A 16,213-nucleotide genomic window follows, 5' to 3' on the forward strand; every position below is an offset into this window, starting at 1 on the left:
TTATCTCGATCAACTCATTTTCTACATCTTCTTCAAACTTTGCGGAGGGGACTTCAAATACTTGATTAACATGAATATTACAAAAAGTTATTCCAAAAAAAGAAAAAAGAAAAAGTGTTGGTATTAAATTGAGCATGTGGTGAGGCTAATTAGTCCAATAACTACTAATGATGCATATATTAGTTTTATAGTAGTTAAGGGTAATGACAAAGAAGATGATGGGTTCATAGGTATTTCATTACTAAATTATCTATTAGATATTACCACACGTTTATGTGATGTAGCTAAATCTAATAAATGAGTGTAGTTTTTATGGTTCTTATGTAGCTAGTAAATAACATTAAAAATTATTGATATAAAGAAGATATTGATAACTACTTCTTTGAAAAGATCAACTAATAGAATGAACTCATGTTCTAGTTTTCTTTGATATAAATAAAATCTATGCATCTTATTGAGAGCAAATATGATTTTTGAAGAATAAATTATGTTTATAGGTAATGAAGAATAATTTTAAGTTTATGACCGATAAATAAAAAAAATTCGGAGCATCCATTGAAATTCTAAAGTATTCATGGAGCTTGTCAACTACAAAGTTGGCACAATTATGCATGTTTGAGATTCGAAATCATATATCATCATATACTTACTCTTTAAATGTTTGAGGCAAAGAATATAAAGAGGCCTAATTATGACTTATTGGACAGATAATTAAGAACAAACTTGTTGGATTAGATTTAGGATTTGTTTGGGACGAATTTCTTATTACTTCTCAAAAATATTATTTAGTATAAAAATTTTAAAAAAAATATATTATAAAAAGCAGCATGAAAGCCGCCAATATAAAGGCGGTAGAAGAGTTAAGAAGGTAGATTTTTGGCAAAAAAAATAGGGCGTTAATCCTTTTTCTAAATAACAGGGATTTATGCCGCGTGTCAATCATCGGTCGGCTTCCGACGGAGCCGAACCGAACCGAAAAAAATTCTGTAGCCGGTTTAATGCGAAACCGCTGCTCTCTTTCTCACGCATCTTTCTTTGTACGCTCTATGCAGTTCCTCGCGCCCGACGTGGTATGGTAATGATGTGCCGCCGCCGAGTGCCGATCGCCGTCGATAATCGCGCTCGGGCAGCGTAGGCGTCTTGTTGTTTTGAACCATCTCGTGAAGCGTGTTCTATCTTAAGGCTAAGGGTTGGCTTATCTTCACCCGGCTTTAATTCTCTTCTGCGTCCAGCGAAGCAGGTTCTGTGGCTAGGGTTTTTTGTGCCGCTATCGTGATGCCTCCCGGGAAAAAAAGGGGCGCGAACCGTCCCAAGGCGACGGGTGATTTACAGCTTGGGGATCTTGTTCTTGCGAAGGTCAAGGGATTCCCTCCGTGGCCAGCGAAGGTGCGTCCGATGATTTGTGCTTTCCACCCAAAGTTTAATCCTCCTTATCCATTGTGGGATTTTCCTTTTAACCTGGGAAGGCAGAGGTTGTGAGGTGCCGGTGGATGTAAGATGATTTTTTTTTTCTTTGTTTTTCTATATCATAGACAGTATTTCTTTTATTTTTTGGGGACTACAATGTGATTCGCTTTCAATGGATTTGGCCTTTTTTGGTTTTTGGTTTTATTCTTTCTTGATTTTTGGTGATATGGAAGTAGGCAACATTTGTGTTCATTCAGCTTGTTTTTAATTTCGGCAATATATTGGTCATTGCTTTTTTTGGCTGGGAAGGAATTGGTAGGATTAAGAATTGCTGGAGTTTGTATAATGTCTGTATTATTAGTCTCTGGACAATTATTAGTTTATTTTATTTTATTTTATTTTGTGGTAGAATTCTTATTTGATTTTTGTTCAATTTGGTACAGATATGTAGGCCGGAAGATTGGAACAAGTCGCCTGATCCGAGGAAGTACTTTGTGGAGTTTTTTGGAACTTCTGAGATGTGAGTAGAGATACCTTATGCTTACTTTCTGCGCTTAGATATAAACTTCTGATTCGACAGTGAGGCTTTACTTGCTCACTTTACTTTTAAGATGAAGTACCAAAATTCTTTCTTCTTTGGTACAGTTTCTTTAGTCTCGCATTTACTCATTGTTAACATGAAAAAATGGTATGTTGAAATAGGCATTGTGCATGGAAATCGGGTGGAATGTCAACTTAAGATTTTGAAAAAAAAGAAAAAAAGAAGTTGTAGCTTTGAATAGGTGTAGCTTGAGCTTGAATCAAAATCTATCCCAGTGATAGCATACAACATGATTCTGATGAGATAGATAAACATTGATGTTGCAAGCAACATGACTGATCATAGAACTACTAAAATAAGTGAAATAGGAAGGGAAGAAGAAAGGGTATAAATAATTATTAATCCGAGTGTTGGGTTATGAATTTCTGATAGATAAGTTGATTGTGACAGAAAAGTAAAAGCTGTGACCATTGTTTGGTAAAACTTGGAATGTGAATATATCGGACTTACGATTGGAGTAGCACTGTTGGAGAAAAAAGTAGTTGAACTGCAGGAAATGGACTTGTGATTTGGACATGCACAATGAAGAGTAAATTATGCACTAAAAAACAAGTAGATGGAATTAACTTTGAATGATTAAGAAAGAAAAAACTAGATGAAAGATACAATGATTAGAAATTATGCAAAATAACATGCGCTAAATAGGAATAGGACTAAGATCTTATGTAGCTTATTATGCCTGGAAATAGAGGATTGATAAGTGATGCATGGATATTTCAATTTTAATCTTTATTTTGAACTATATTGTAATTTGAATTTTATGATTTTTATTTTTTTTACCCTATGATCATGTGTAGGTTGTGCTCTTGGACATGCATTGCTTTGGTGTGCTAGCTTCTTTGGTGCCTAGGCTTGTGGGCTGACTTGGTTTGACCCAAGCTCATTGGGTTGGGTTTGGTTGTTTCGGGTTTTGCTGTCTAGATTAGTTGGCTGCTGAGTTTTGTTGCCTTTTTCAACTCATTAATGCTGCTACCGAGTTTATTCCCCCCTGTTTTGGCCCTTCATTTCCTCTGTCTGCCCGGTTCCTTCTCCCCTGGCGCTGTCTGTTCGTTGGCTGTCCCACTGGCCCTTCGGGTGCTGCTCCATCGGGCTACCTGTTGGCCTTTTTCCTCTGGGTGGGCGGCTGTTTGGGCTATTTGGCTCCCTCTTTTCTCCTATAAATAGTGGTTGTTTTGTGGTATTTGGGAGCAAATTTGGGTGAGTGAAAATTACTTAAACCTGAGGGTTTTCTTCTTGGATAGCTTGCGAGCTTTATCCACTTTCTCTTCTCCTCTCTTCTACTTCGTCTCGGGCTTCTTACCTACTTCTCTCCACAAGTTTCCACCCCACTTGTATCTTTCTTCTGAAGCTTTTGAAGGTGTTGGTTGGCCAGTTTGTTAGCATTTGCCGGAGGAGTTTTGTGGTGGATGTTGGCCCAAAGTTGCTGTGGTGGATCTTTGGCCCAAAGTTGCTGTGGTGGACCTTTGGTTTGCATGTCTTTAAGCACTTATTATCTTACCTACTATTTCGATGCATGTGAGGTGACCACTAGCTGGTTGTTCTGAGAGTAGTTTGTTTTATTTTTATTTTTGTTTTCATTTATTGTCCAACTTTCATTTGTTTTGAGGTTTACTTGGTATTGGCTTACTAAAAGTTGAATTGAGAAAAGTTCTTCTTGCCTTAGTGTTCTCCTTTGGCATTTAATCTATTTGTCTGCATCAAGTTTTAGTATCAGAGCCTAGGCTAGTATATTCTAAGTTGGTGTGTGAGTTTTTTTTTGAAACAAAATGGCTAATTAAAACAACAAAGGAGATTGGCAACAAATGACGCAACAATTGGCAAACTTACAACAACAAATAAACAATATGGCTAACACCTTGACAAATTTGAATGTTAACAATGCTAATGCTCAAAATTCTGAAAGTGAAGAAAAAATCTCTAGGAATCAAAATAGACGTCATAGAAATTGGGGTCATGGGATAAAAATTGATGTTCATGACTTCGAAGGAAAATTACAACCTGAATGATTCATTGAATGGATAGAAAAAATGGACAAACTTTTCGAACAAAAAGAAATCCCTGATAATAGAAAAGTTAAATTTGCTAGCTTAAAACTCATAGGTCATGTTTTAACTTAGTGGAGAAATTTCCAAAATAATAGGCTAAGACGAGGGAAGGATAAAATTCAAACTTGGGATAGGATGAATGAAAAGATGAGGGGAAAGTTTTAACCTTCAGATCACTCACGAATTTTATTCCAAGAATTTAACAATCTTCGTCAAGGAAACTAAACAGTTGAGGAATACGCTGAAACTTTTTATAAACTTCAATCTCGAAACGATCTAGATGAATATGAAGAACGAACTGTCACTATATTTCCAGCTTAACCTCTTTCATAGCCTTTGCTCTTTTCTACTTCTAACTGATTCTAGTTTCGTGATAAGAGATGAGGTAGTCAACACTATGATTTGTTTTCCATTCTGATTGGAAGTGAAGATTGGATTGTTTTGTGAAACTATAGTTTGGCCTCTTTTGGGAAGGCATATAATAAGGATATAGCTGTACTAGTTAGCGAATCAAATAGAAGGAAAATTAGGGGAATCAACTCATTGTCGAAGGACAGAATCCAACTAGGACTTTGTCAAGTCTAGGCAAGTAATACTTTTATCTTAATCTTATTGGAAAAATCATGTTAATTTTTTTCATATTGCTTGGACCAGTAGACACAATTTTTAACTTTTTAATGGTTGCTTCTTTCTTATTTTCCTTTGAATTCTTTTTGCAGTGCTTTTGTTGCCCCAGCTGACATTGAAATATTTACCAATGAATCAAAAAGCAAGCTATTAACTCGATGTCAGAGTAAAACTGTCAAATATTTTGCTCAAGCTGTGGAGGAGATCTGTGATGCTTTTGAAAAATTGCAGAATTCGTCAAATGAATTGGGGGAAGGCTCTTCTAAGATTGATCTTGGCTCTATATCTTCATCGACTGTTGGTGATGAAGGTAAACGACATCTCAGCTGCGATGACATGGATCAATTGGAAGTTCAGAATGTAATCCTTGATAACTCTGAAAATGATAAAAAATTGGGCTCTATCAGTGAACTGCATTTAGAACCATGCTCGCAGAGCCGCAAGAGAACAGACATAACTGAGCTAAATGATGTTGCCGGTGAGCCAGAATCTCCAGTCCTGTCGTTTAAGAGAAATAAATCATCAGTTCATAACAAAAAAAGGCCAAAAGAAGTAAGAGCGACTGTAGCTGAACCTGCTTATGATGGTGATATATTGGAGGAAAAAGCTACTGTTCATCTGGATGACACCCACCAAAGTGTTTGTGAAACATTCCCTGTAAACAAAGTTGTAGAGACTTCTCTGAAACCCCCTACAGATGACAGAGATCTTAAGGTCCCAACTTCATATTTGGAAACTATAGATAGCAAACGGCAGGAAGACACAAATGATCAAGCAATATCAACTGAAGTCGCTTTACTGAAAAATGAAGTGGATGTCGATCTGAAAGTGCAAAATGATCATGTCCGACAAGTGAAAATAAAGAAGCGTCCACCTGCAACTCGTGCTTCTGTTTCTGAAGGTGGAGTTAAATCTATCAGTGAAGAATTTTCTGGAGATTCTAAAAAGTTAGGAATACGTGTTAACTCTGTAAAAAGATATGGCAGTTCGAAAAATTCCAAGAAAAAATCAGCTGAAAATGATATGCCACCTAAAGGTGTTTTCAAGGAAAAGCCCACTACTTCTGATGGAGCAATGCTTCCAGAGTCATCTCTAGACTTTAAGGGTGACGATTCAGCTGGCAGCATAAAACGTAAGCTGGTTAATAATGATGATATTCACTTGACCAAAAGATCAAAAAATGGCAAGGGAGTTGATATGCCTAAATGCTCCAGTAAGAGTGAGTTGTCTCCTTTCACATCCAACAAGAGTAAGAATAGTGTCAAGAAAAGAACATTGGGAGTTCAAAAAGCTGATATTAACGCAGAATCCATGGCAGAGTCTTATGATACAATGAAACAGTCACATTTAGTGAAGCCATGTAAGGAATCAGATGATGTTTTAAATTCTTCAGTTACCATTGCGGATATAGCTAAAAAGGCATGTAAAGGATCAGGTGATGTTCTGAATTTTTCAATCTCCAGTGATGACGCAAGTAAGAAGAGCAACAGTGGTGTTAAAAGGATGAGTTCTAAACCCCTTGGTACACATGCTCCCCCAAAAAGGAGAGCACTGCGGTATGTTGATGAGGATGATGATGATGGTGAAGACTGTAGAACTCCAATTCATCGGGATACTACTGGAACTTTGTTGAGGGAACATTCAACGGCGCATGAATCTGTTGGGAAAGTGCACATAAAGCAGGAATCTTCCATAGAATCTACTCCAGATCTTCCTCTTTCAAATGCTGAAAAAGTTACTGTCAGAAATGTTAGCGCTAGGATGAAGGAAAGTACAGAAAATAATATGGGATTTCTAAATGTAGTTAATAATCGTTCTTTAGCTCCTAGCCCCTGTAATATTGATGATAAAAGGTTGGAAAGTGCGATAGACTTGCTTGCTTGCCAGAATTCCATGAAGCAAAAAGAGAAAGAAACTGCTGCACCTGAGATTAGAGCACAGAGTACTGCACTTGAAACTATAATTAGCCCGGGAAATGTTGGAAAATTGGTTAGTCACAAGGATATCAAGCCTCGTATTACAAAACTACCAGCCCTTGTGAATTCTATTCAAACTCATAGTTCGATCAAAACTATGGGAACCACAAACAATTCACGTAGTCAGTTAATTTTGCAGAAGAATAAACCATCTTTGGAGAAATCTAAAGTGAAATCCGGTATACAGGTGACTGTGGATACTGAAAATAGGCATGACATCAATTTTTCGGCAGATTGCAGTGCTGAGAAGGATGTTCTGATAGGCCAAAGGTACATCTTCACTGATGCGTTCTTTTGTATTTTGTAATTCTTTCCACTTGTACATTTTTCTGGGAAAAGATAACTAAAGATTAATTTTCTGCTAATCTGATACTGTTAGGGAGGCCAATTTTACCGATGCATTGACTGAGAGCAAATTTACGGATTCCATGTCAATGAGACATCTTATTGCTGCTGCTCAAGCTAAAAGGAGACAAGCACATTCCCAGCATGCATACAATGGAAATGGTTCTGCCGGCTCTGCTTCTAGTCCACATCGTAGCCATGGGAGAAGCCCAAACCTTATTTCTGCTGCACATCTTTTTTCAACCGTAGATGTCCAGAAAGATAAGAAATGGTTTCAAGTGCCTGCAGATGCTGATTCCCCTCCAGCTTCTCAACAGTGTCTTGCTGTGAATCTGGAAGAGCATGAGGATTATGATTGTAGACCTTGTACAGGTTACCAACAACCCGGCAATTCTTCAAGTGGTGGCACTGAAGCTGTTGTTGCTCGAGATGCTTTGGAGGGAATGATAGAGACATTGTCACGAACAAGGGAAAGTATAGGGCGTGCAACTCGTCTTGCTATTGACTGTGCGAAGTATGGTATTGCTAATGAGGTGTGTGTAACGTTAATAATTAACATTTCAAGTTAGTATTTCTTTAATTTTGAAATCATTGATGCCTATATTATCAATATGCTGGAATAAATAGTTACTCCTGTTTTTTCATAGCCACTTTTTGTTCCACCAGAGCACTTCTTTACAGTTATAGTCCTTTAATAATTACTAGACCCTTTTCTTAATCCTTTTTCTGCTTAAATTTTAAGTTGATGGTATCACACGTCTTTTTCTTTTATAGTGGTAAGCTCTCTAACAGTATCCCTTTTATCTGTGTTTTTCTTTGTAAGAAAAAATCAAAGATTTTGTTTTTCTTGATTTATGGGGTTGAAAAATTATGTCATGCTTAATTTCAGTCCTAGTTTGTAAAAGAGTTTTTAGTGATCTGAAATTTTGCACGTGCATAGATCATAGAACTTCTCATCCGCAAATTGGAAGGTGAACCCAGCTTTTATCGCCGGATAGATCTGTTCTTTCTTGTGGATTCTATTACTCAATGCTCACATAATCAGAAAGGTAAGATCTTGCACAAGCCTTCCTGCATGTTCTGTAAAAGTTTATATGCTTTTTGGGTTTTTTTGTTGGTTATACTCCTTGACGTTCTTATGACCTCAATCAATCAAAGCAGATTTTTCCCCATCCTGGAACCATGTGCACTTGCATATTTATTGATACATATGGCTACACACACATGCAGAGATTGTGAGTGTGTGAAGGAGAGGAAGGAGATAGGGAATGTATATAGCTCATTTGTATAGAGAGATAGCATCAGCCATCCTAAATCTTTTTTTGGATATCAATTAACCCTTTGCTATCTGGAATTATTTCAGGCATTGCAGGGTCATCTTATATTCCTGTTGTGCAAGCAGCATTGCCACGCCTTTTGGGTGCTGCTGCTCCTTCTGGAGCTTCAGCTCGTGAGAATCGACGACAATGTCTTAAGGTAATTCCCGTGTCAAATTTATATTTGTTATTGCAACTCTTGTTAATAAAAGAAACTAATAAAATTGTAATGTTGGCCAAAGGTTTTGCGGTTATGGCTGGAGAGGAAAATTCTACCAGAATCAATTCTTCGTCACTGTATGGAAGAAATTGATGTTTCTAAAGATGATTTGATTTCCGGGCTTTCTCTTAGGCGTCCATCTCGTGCTGAAAGATCTGTAGATGATCCAATCAGAGAAATGGAAGACATGCTTGTAGATGAGTATGGAAGGTGATAAATTATTTATTACCTTTCTGTTTTCTCAATGTAAACACTTGCTTGAATTTTATGGCATTTCTCTATTTGTTGGGCATAGTGCTTGATGTATCACTTATACGAATTTTGATTTAGCTGCTTGTATATATTAGGTAATTTATTAATCAATTTCCTGTAAATTGTGATGTTTAAACTTCATTTTGAAGAAACCCTTTTTTTCTTACTTTTACCTTTTTAATATTAATCCTAACTATGCTTTTGACATGCAATGTCTTATTAGTTATTTTAAGCTCTGTTTATTTATTTTCGTGAATAGGTCTGTTAAATTGGAATATTAATGGTTTTTTTCCAATGTTGAAGATAGAATTCTATATTTTATGGCAAATCTGATAATAATACTGATTGAATATCTTTACATGCTTCCAGCAATGCAACATTCAAGTTTCCTGGTCTACTATCTGCTCACGTTTTAGAAGAAGATGAAGATTTTTGCTGCAGTCCCTCTAAGGGTATTGCAAATAATTCTCCCCAAGGAGCAGTTGTTGGTTTGGGAGGTTATATTTCTGGAAATCATCCCGTTGACAGACATCACCATATTTTGGAGAATGTGGAACAAGAGATGGAGATGGAAGATGTTCCAGCAAATTTTGTGGATAGAAGTGATACCATAAATTTTGCACCTCTAAATGCAGAATGTAACCTGGCTGAGGAATCTACATGTAACCATCAAAATGTCATCCCACCTCTACCTGCAGGCTCTCCTCCTCTTCCTGTAGATCCTCCACCTCCACCACCACCATTGCCTCCTTCACCACCTCCTCTTCAACCCCCACCTCCATCATCACCCCCACCACTCCCACCACCTCCACCTCGATCACCGCCGCCACCCCCTCCACCACCTCCATTGGTACCTCTACCTGCACTATTAACTGAATCATCTGTCTCTCACCCTCCTTTGCCTTCATCACCATGTCCATATAAGAGCCATCCTTCTCTTCCTCAGGAATACTGCAGGACAGAAAGTGTAAGTCTTTTAAACTTGTGTATGTAATCATATGGTGCTAGAATATGTATGAAATTTCTTTCTCACCTACTTGCAGGAGAGTCAGTTACTCCAGGTAACTAGCAATTCCATTGAAGACCCTAGTGGTTCTGGAGTGAAAGGTGAAGTGGTTATGCAACAGTCTTCTAATTATGTGGCTCCTGGAATTGGCTACACTCAGCCTGTTACTGGCATTACATCCTCCAGACAATTTGAATTTGGACAACATGACACATATTTAGTGCCTCAGGTTTCTCACCCCAATCAACTTTTTCAGCAAGGTGTTGCATCAGTTCAGCATAGACCTTCACATTCACTTCCATCACAGGCAACCTTAAGTCACCCCCTTCCAAGTTCTCAGATGCAATCAAATCATTCATCTTACGAGAATCCTATCACACAACAACGATTGCAGCAGCAATATAACCCTTACACCTTATCATCTCTTCCACAGTGTCAGAGGCAATATGGTGCTGAGGAGCACTGGAGGCCTCATCCTGGTGATGCCAACTCAGAAAATTCTGGAGCTTGGATGGCTGGGGGGAGAACACCTTCATGTTCCGGTGCACCTTTTGTACAGGATGGTATGTGTCATTTCATGTATGTTGATGGATCCGCACCAAACTTTGCTAAAATCAGGATGTACTTCACAAACATTTCTTAATAATATGCAAATATTTCATTACCATTGTCTTTTTGGACGTCAAGATGGTATCATCTGTTAGAAAGTCACTATTGTAGCCCTTTACTTAAAGCATCGTTAAGCACTTGTTTTACTTGGTTATTTGGATAAGTGTTGTCACTTGTAAGAAGATAATATTCCTCCTTAGATAGGATTATTAAATTGAGGTAATTATTGAAGTTGCAGGTTATTTTATGTTAAATATGGAAAGAGCATCTTCAGGTTCTATGATGTTTCATCCTCCACATAGCACGACACCATCTGGAACTCCTTTACCTGGTACTTTTAATTGTAATGACAAAAATCTACTTCACATTATTATACAGTTCCTAATAATTTGTTGTCTTCTGCTTTCTTCAGGCCATACCTTCCCTCCAATTATATCCAGAACAGACTTCCCTAGTATTAATTTCTGGAGACCAACATAGATAAACTGATATTTAGTTATGCATTATGGTATGAACCTTTCTTCCTTTTTTAGCTGTTTTTATAATTCTCTCTTTAAATCCTAGAATGATTTTTGTTTTTTTTTGGACTTGTTATTTTGCCAGCTAAAGGAGCTTTGACGGATCTTGATTGCCTAATGAGGTCTATTTCTCCTTTTGTTTCTGCTCTTCTATCGGTATGGGAGCTCTAAAATTCTGGATGATTATGGAAATATATTCCATTGTTAAGGGGTATGATAGATGAAAAAGAGGCAGCTATTTTTGGCAGGAATATGTACATTGTAGGTTTGCCCTTACTTCAATAGTGCGGAAGTCTTCTCAGAGGTCAATACAAGGCAATGTATATTAGAGAATGATGACATTGTCAATATTTTTGTCCATCAATTGAAATTCTAGCATCTTTTTGAAACTTTGTTCATATTGCTGAGAAGAATTTTCATAGTTCTGTGCCTTTAATTCAGGAAAGCAGTAATTTTTAGGTCTTCATCTCATTACCACCCTCATCATCCATCAGCTCCACAACCATTTCGGTCAGCTTTTCAAATCCTTCTATTTAAATGTGGATGGAAAGCCATTTTAGCTCAAGTTGCCCATCTTATAGTTTATTAGATACTTTTTGTTGTGGGAACTTGACCGTATAGTCTCACTTGATCTGATACAGAATGCGAATATTTAGGATTCAATCTGCAAGGACCTAGAATTTTCTTCTCTTCAGTTAATTTAGCATTCCTTTTGTCATGACGTAATATATAGTAATACTCTAATTAACGTTTATCTTTTTTAAATAAACTTCTAGCTGCGACTATGTGCAATTGATGTAGTCCATACCAATTTAAATAATGTTTGTAAAGAACTTGATGCCAATATTTATAAATAAACTGAAGCAATCACATTGCAGGTGGCTTTCTCTTCATCCATGCTTTTATAATTAATTGACCTGCAAATATGCTGGTTTGATAAATAGGATTTTAAAATCAAGATTTTTTTTGTTATTTTTTGGCACCTCTCCTTATTTTACCATTTAGCATCATATCAATAAGGGAAAGAATGCATGCAAAGAATAAGAGGAGCATGATCTTAAAGGACTTTGTTGAAATTGCTTTCGTTACTATCTTTTTCACTTCTATGATGGCTTGTCAAATTGAATCAGCAGAGCTTCAATGACTAATTTGAAGCCATATTATTTGTCTGACGGGAAGTTTATATATCAACTTTACCATCCCCTTACCACCCTGTTTCTTTAATAATTCCTTTCTTTATGTTTTTTAACTCTTATTCTCCTTCTTATGCTTTAGTTACAATTAGAGTATATTGTCAATGGAGTCATACTGCACAGTATGTTCCAATAGAGGGCCAACTGATTATACTTGAATAAGTCATTTGAAGCTGTCTTTGTACTTTTAGCTTTATATAATATTATTAGAATAGGTTTATGCAGATGCAATGTATGTTTTAGTTGGAAAATTAGATCCTATAAATGCCTTATCATATAGGTGGTTCTACTTCAGTTCTCTGTGTTAACCTTAAAGACATGAATCATGTTTGAATAGTTTTATGCAGCAGCTGTTTTCCAATGGGAGCTATATTTTCAACCAACTAAAGCCTTTTGCCAAATTTGTGGTCATATTAAGCCTCAATAATAAATTTCAGGTTCTCAATCTCGAGAAAGGTAGAAATAAGCTGCACCCTAATTTTTTGTAGTTGGTTTACGTATGCTTCTAACTAACTGAGGGTTTTTTCATCTTTACTAATTTAATCATTGTTTCTTGATGACCAAAACTTGTGCCTCTGAAATTTTCTCATCTGAATGAGGCAAATAGCTGATAACTAGAAGGTAGGGAGATCATCTGATTTGCCAATCTCGTAGTCCATCATCAGCATTGGTATTTATTTTTAGCTGTTGCTAATGCAATAGAGACTTTGGGCAAGTTCTAATATTGTGAATTCTTCTGATCCTTTGGGGCCATGAATTTCATGTTGTATGAGAGAAGGGTTACTCGATAAATGGCAGAACTCAAGATCAACTATCAATTCAAGATTTTTTATTTGAAACCAGCAGTTTTCTCGTTTTCCTTTGGAGTTATCGTTGATTCTTAATGGGCATTGAGTGGCTGAATATTTTGTTTGAAGGCTAGAACAAATACTCAAAAGAATGAGGTTGGTTTGCTCCCTTGGTCCCTGGTTGATCCGATTTGAATTTTTCCAACACTAAAAATTTCAGCTTTTTCTAGAATTGATAACTGACTTGTTCTTCATATTGTCAGGACAGAAGAGCTATTTTTGTTTCTTTTTCAATAGATCCAAGAACCTTGAACACATCAAAATTCATTTTAAGAAAGCAACACCCAACAAGTGCTTTTCTACTGATATAGGTGCGTAGATTTCAAAATCTATTAGCCTATAGGTATCCTTTGATTTTATCTTATTCCACCTGCAAGTCATATACACTTATTATTCCATGCGAGTGAAGGTTTTTTATTTCTTTAATATTATTTTCTTTTAAATCTTGAATGATACTTACGTAGAGGGATGGTATTTTCTTTTTCAACAGTTGTTACCTTTTTTTTTGTCACTTCTATTCGTATTCTCATTAGTTGTTTGTTAGAAGAATGATCTATTCTATCTTCTGCTTAACCTTCTTTGTGATAGATTTTTTTACATTGGGCAAGGCACCTTTCCGGAGTTATGTTTATATGTCAATATTTTGAGTTGTTCTTATGTGGGATTAAATAGTTCAAATTCAACAGTTAGCCATTTTAAATTTTCAAATTTCTGCATTTGACTTTTTGGTTATGGGAATAGGGCATATAAAAGGTTTGCAAGTATATGCGTTAAGTTTTGGGTCAATAAGAATAATGGCTATAAAGAATTAGTTTCAATGCAATAGAATTACCTCAAATTTCTGCGTTTATGCTACATCACTTAGGGTGTGTAATGAGCATTCAACTAGAGGATGTTGTTATCATGTTGTTTTGCATCGATTCAATATTATTTTCTTAACATTCTTTCCTTGCCTATCATTTTGAATGCACATTAGGTTGCTTTCCACTCTTTGCACTCGCCTTTTTATAACATTCAAAGGGACAAATTCGTGCTAATCATGTTTATTCTCATCGTCAATATCATGATCATGGTAAATCATGTCATGATAATCATAAATAGTATTATCAACAATAGCATGATTATGTTCAATCGTATCATGATCTCTATGCCCACTTTTGTCTCTGGCATTATACCATCCAAAGCCAATCCACGTTGCTCGGTCTTTTCCAAAGTCTCCTCAAGTCTTAGCTCAATCTTGGCCTTGTGATGAAATATTCAATACTATATATATACACGTAATATGCTTTCCATTGATCTCCGTGGCCCTATAGAGTATATTGATCAACACAATCAGTCCAAAACTATAAAGCACCAGGCATGTTTTGAAGCCCACAAAGACACATGGTCGTTGTGATGATTTAGTTGAAAAACTAGAGGTTGTGGTGATCTTGCATCAATTCAATCAGGTCGTAAAAGCTTCTCTCGAAAGAGTTTTAAGGTTGAAGCCATGATACTGTTGAAGGCAAAACTTGCATATTGACATTTCAAAAAGTAAAAAACAAAGGAATAAATTATAAACCTATAAAATAATCTGGTGACTCTGATTTTGTATGCCGTCTTTTATATTTTCATTGTATTTGATTAACAATTTGAATTAGAATCACATGGGTAATTGGTGGTGGCGACAAAGTTTGAATAAAGTCAAACCATGCAATTGGTGATGGAGCGAGAATAAATATAGGATGTTGCTGAATATTCTTCATTTCTATAAGATCTTGATGAATAATAACAGTGATTGATGGCGCCTTAGACTGGGCTCAATAAAATAACGTATAAAACATTTGTAGCTGAGTATTCAGCATTCTGTATCTCAAAGTTAAGTGGCAGGGCAATAATTGTAGCTAGTGAATTATTTATGTTTTGTTTGTTCTCATACTCATGCTTGGTCACTAATTGAATTCTGACCTGGAGCACAAAATTAGGCTCAACTTCAAGCACATCGTACACCCAAGCTCATTCACAGTCGATTGATCAACATCATTGGCAATATGTGCATGTGGAGGTTTTGGGATCGGTGGGGCTATTGGAATAGGTGGAGCTTTTGGGACTAAATGAGTTGGTGGTGTAGTTCGAGTTTGTAGGATAAAATAAAGGTCATCTATGGTGTGATTTGTTTGGGGCTTTACTTATGGATTTAGGTAAGTTTTAATAATATATATTATGTAAGGTAAGGCATACGCCTCATGCTAGTGAGGTGAGACGCATCTCAAGGTATATGTCTCATAAAAAAAGCTCGAGGCGTAAGCCTTGAGGTGTTTTTCACCGGAATTATGCCCAATCCTCCCATTGTGCAAATATCTAGCAATGCTCCTAATATACTAGGAGAAAAAATGCCGGTAAGATTATATGAATTTTTTTTCAACTATTTAGGATATGTTTAGCATCTTTTTTTCTTTTTTTTTTGTTTATCTTTTTAAAAAAATATGTTTGTTTATTGTATTTTAAACTACTTTTATTTTTTGTTTTGAAATAGATCAAGTTATTTTTAAGAACACTCTAAACTACTTTTAGGTGCTTTGAGTAATTTTAAATAGCAACCACCACCACTCCTGGCTATAAATGCTTCTAGTTTTATTGACTCTTGACACCTTGTTGCCATTATCGCTCTGTCAAACGGTACCGCTATGATCATATGATGTGAAACATACAAGTGAACAAGAATTGCTTTTGGAAATTAACAATAGTTTGAACGTTAACTATGCTAATTAAAACCTTATGTTTCTCCAAGTTGGGTTCTTAGAATTTTTCGTTAGAATATCAAGTAATAGCAAGACATAACAACGGAGAATAACAAGACAATGGCAAGTAACAACAAAAATAAAAATAGCAACGAAAAAAATTCACGGTGCAACATCAAAAAGTGTTCACCCTGAGTTCGTTCACCCTTGATCTTGAAGTTGGGGTTTAGCGGAGAAAGGGTAGAAGCAACCCTAGTGATGTCACCACAAGACAAGTGACGCATAGGGTCTTGTTCATCAAAGTAGCCGGAGGAAGAGAAGTTGTTGGTCCGCCGACGATTTGCCAATGCTCGTGGGTCGTTTCTCTTCAATCGTCTCGACGAGGCAATAGAGTATGCGGTTTACGTAGCTTTCTACTAAATCTTCGTAATCCCAATTCGGATTATAGAAAGGAGAAAACAAGATGTCGATTTCTCCTTGAGCATTGTAGGCGAATTCATGGTCGACCTTAGGGTCGGCCATGCACCGAT

The 16,213-nt window shown here is 36.5% G+C and overlaps 1 protein-coding gene across 2 annotated transcripts; it reads left to right on the forward strand.

Annotated features, from left to right (window-relative positions):
• Positions 1 to 1,022: 1,022 nt before the first annotated feature.
• Positions 1,023 to 11,343, forward strand: LOC110110146 (ENHANCER OF AG-4 protein 2). Of its 2 annotated transcripts, none has more exons than XM_020841525.2 (12): positions 1,023 to 1,386; positions 1,851 to 1,927; positions 4,773 to 6,926; positions 7,036 to 7,534; positions 7,942 to 8,050; positions 8,365 to 8,477; positions 8,560 to 8,747; positions 9,159 to 9,756; positions 9,833 to 10,358; positions 10,637 to 10,735; positions 10,817 to 10,912; positions 11,008 to 11,343. In XM_020841525.2, exons 1-11 carry the CDS (start codon positions 1,276 to 1,278, stop codon positions 10,882 to 10,884), a joined length of 4,542 nt encoding a protein of 1,513 aa, XP_020697184.1. In that variant the 5' UTR covers positions 1,023 to 1,275; the 3' UTR covers positions 10,885 to 10,912; positions 11,008 to 11,343. The 2 variants fall into 2 exon arrangements, with proteins under 2 accessions (XP_020697184.1, XP_020697252.1); XM_020841593.2 differs by having other exon boundaries at positions 10,643 to 10,735.
• Positions 11,344 to 16,213: the final 4,870 nt, after the last annotated feature.

Source organism: Dendrobium catenatum, unplaced genomic scaffold (genome assembly GCF_001605985.2).
Source record: "Dendrobium catenatum unplaced genomic scaffold, ASM160598v2 fragScaff_scaffold_370, whole genome shotgun sequence".
Taxonomy (NCBI): domain Eukaryota; kingdom Viridiplantae; phylum Streptophyta; class Magnoliopsida; order Asparagales; family Orchidaceae; genus Dendrobium; species Dendrobium catenatum.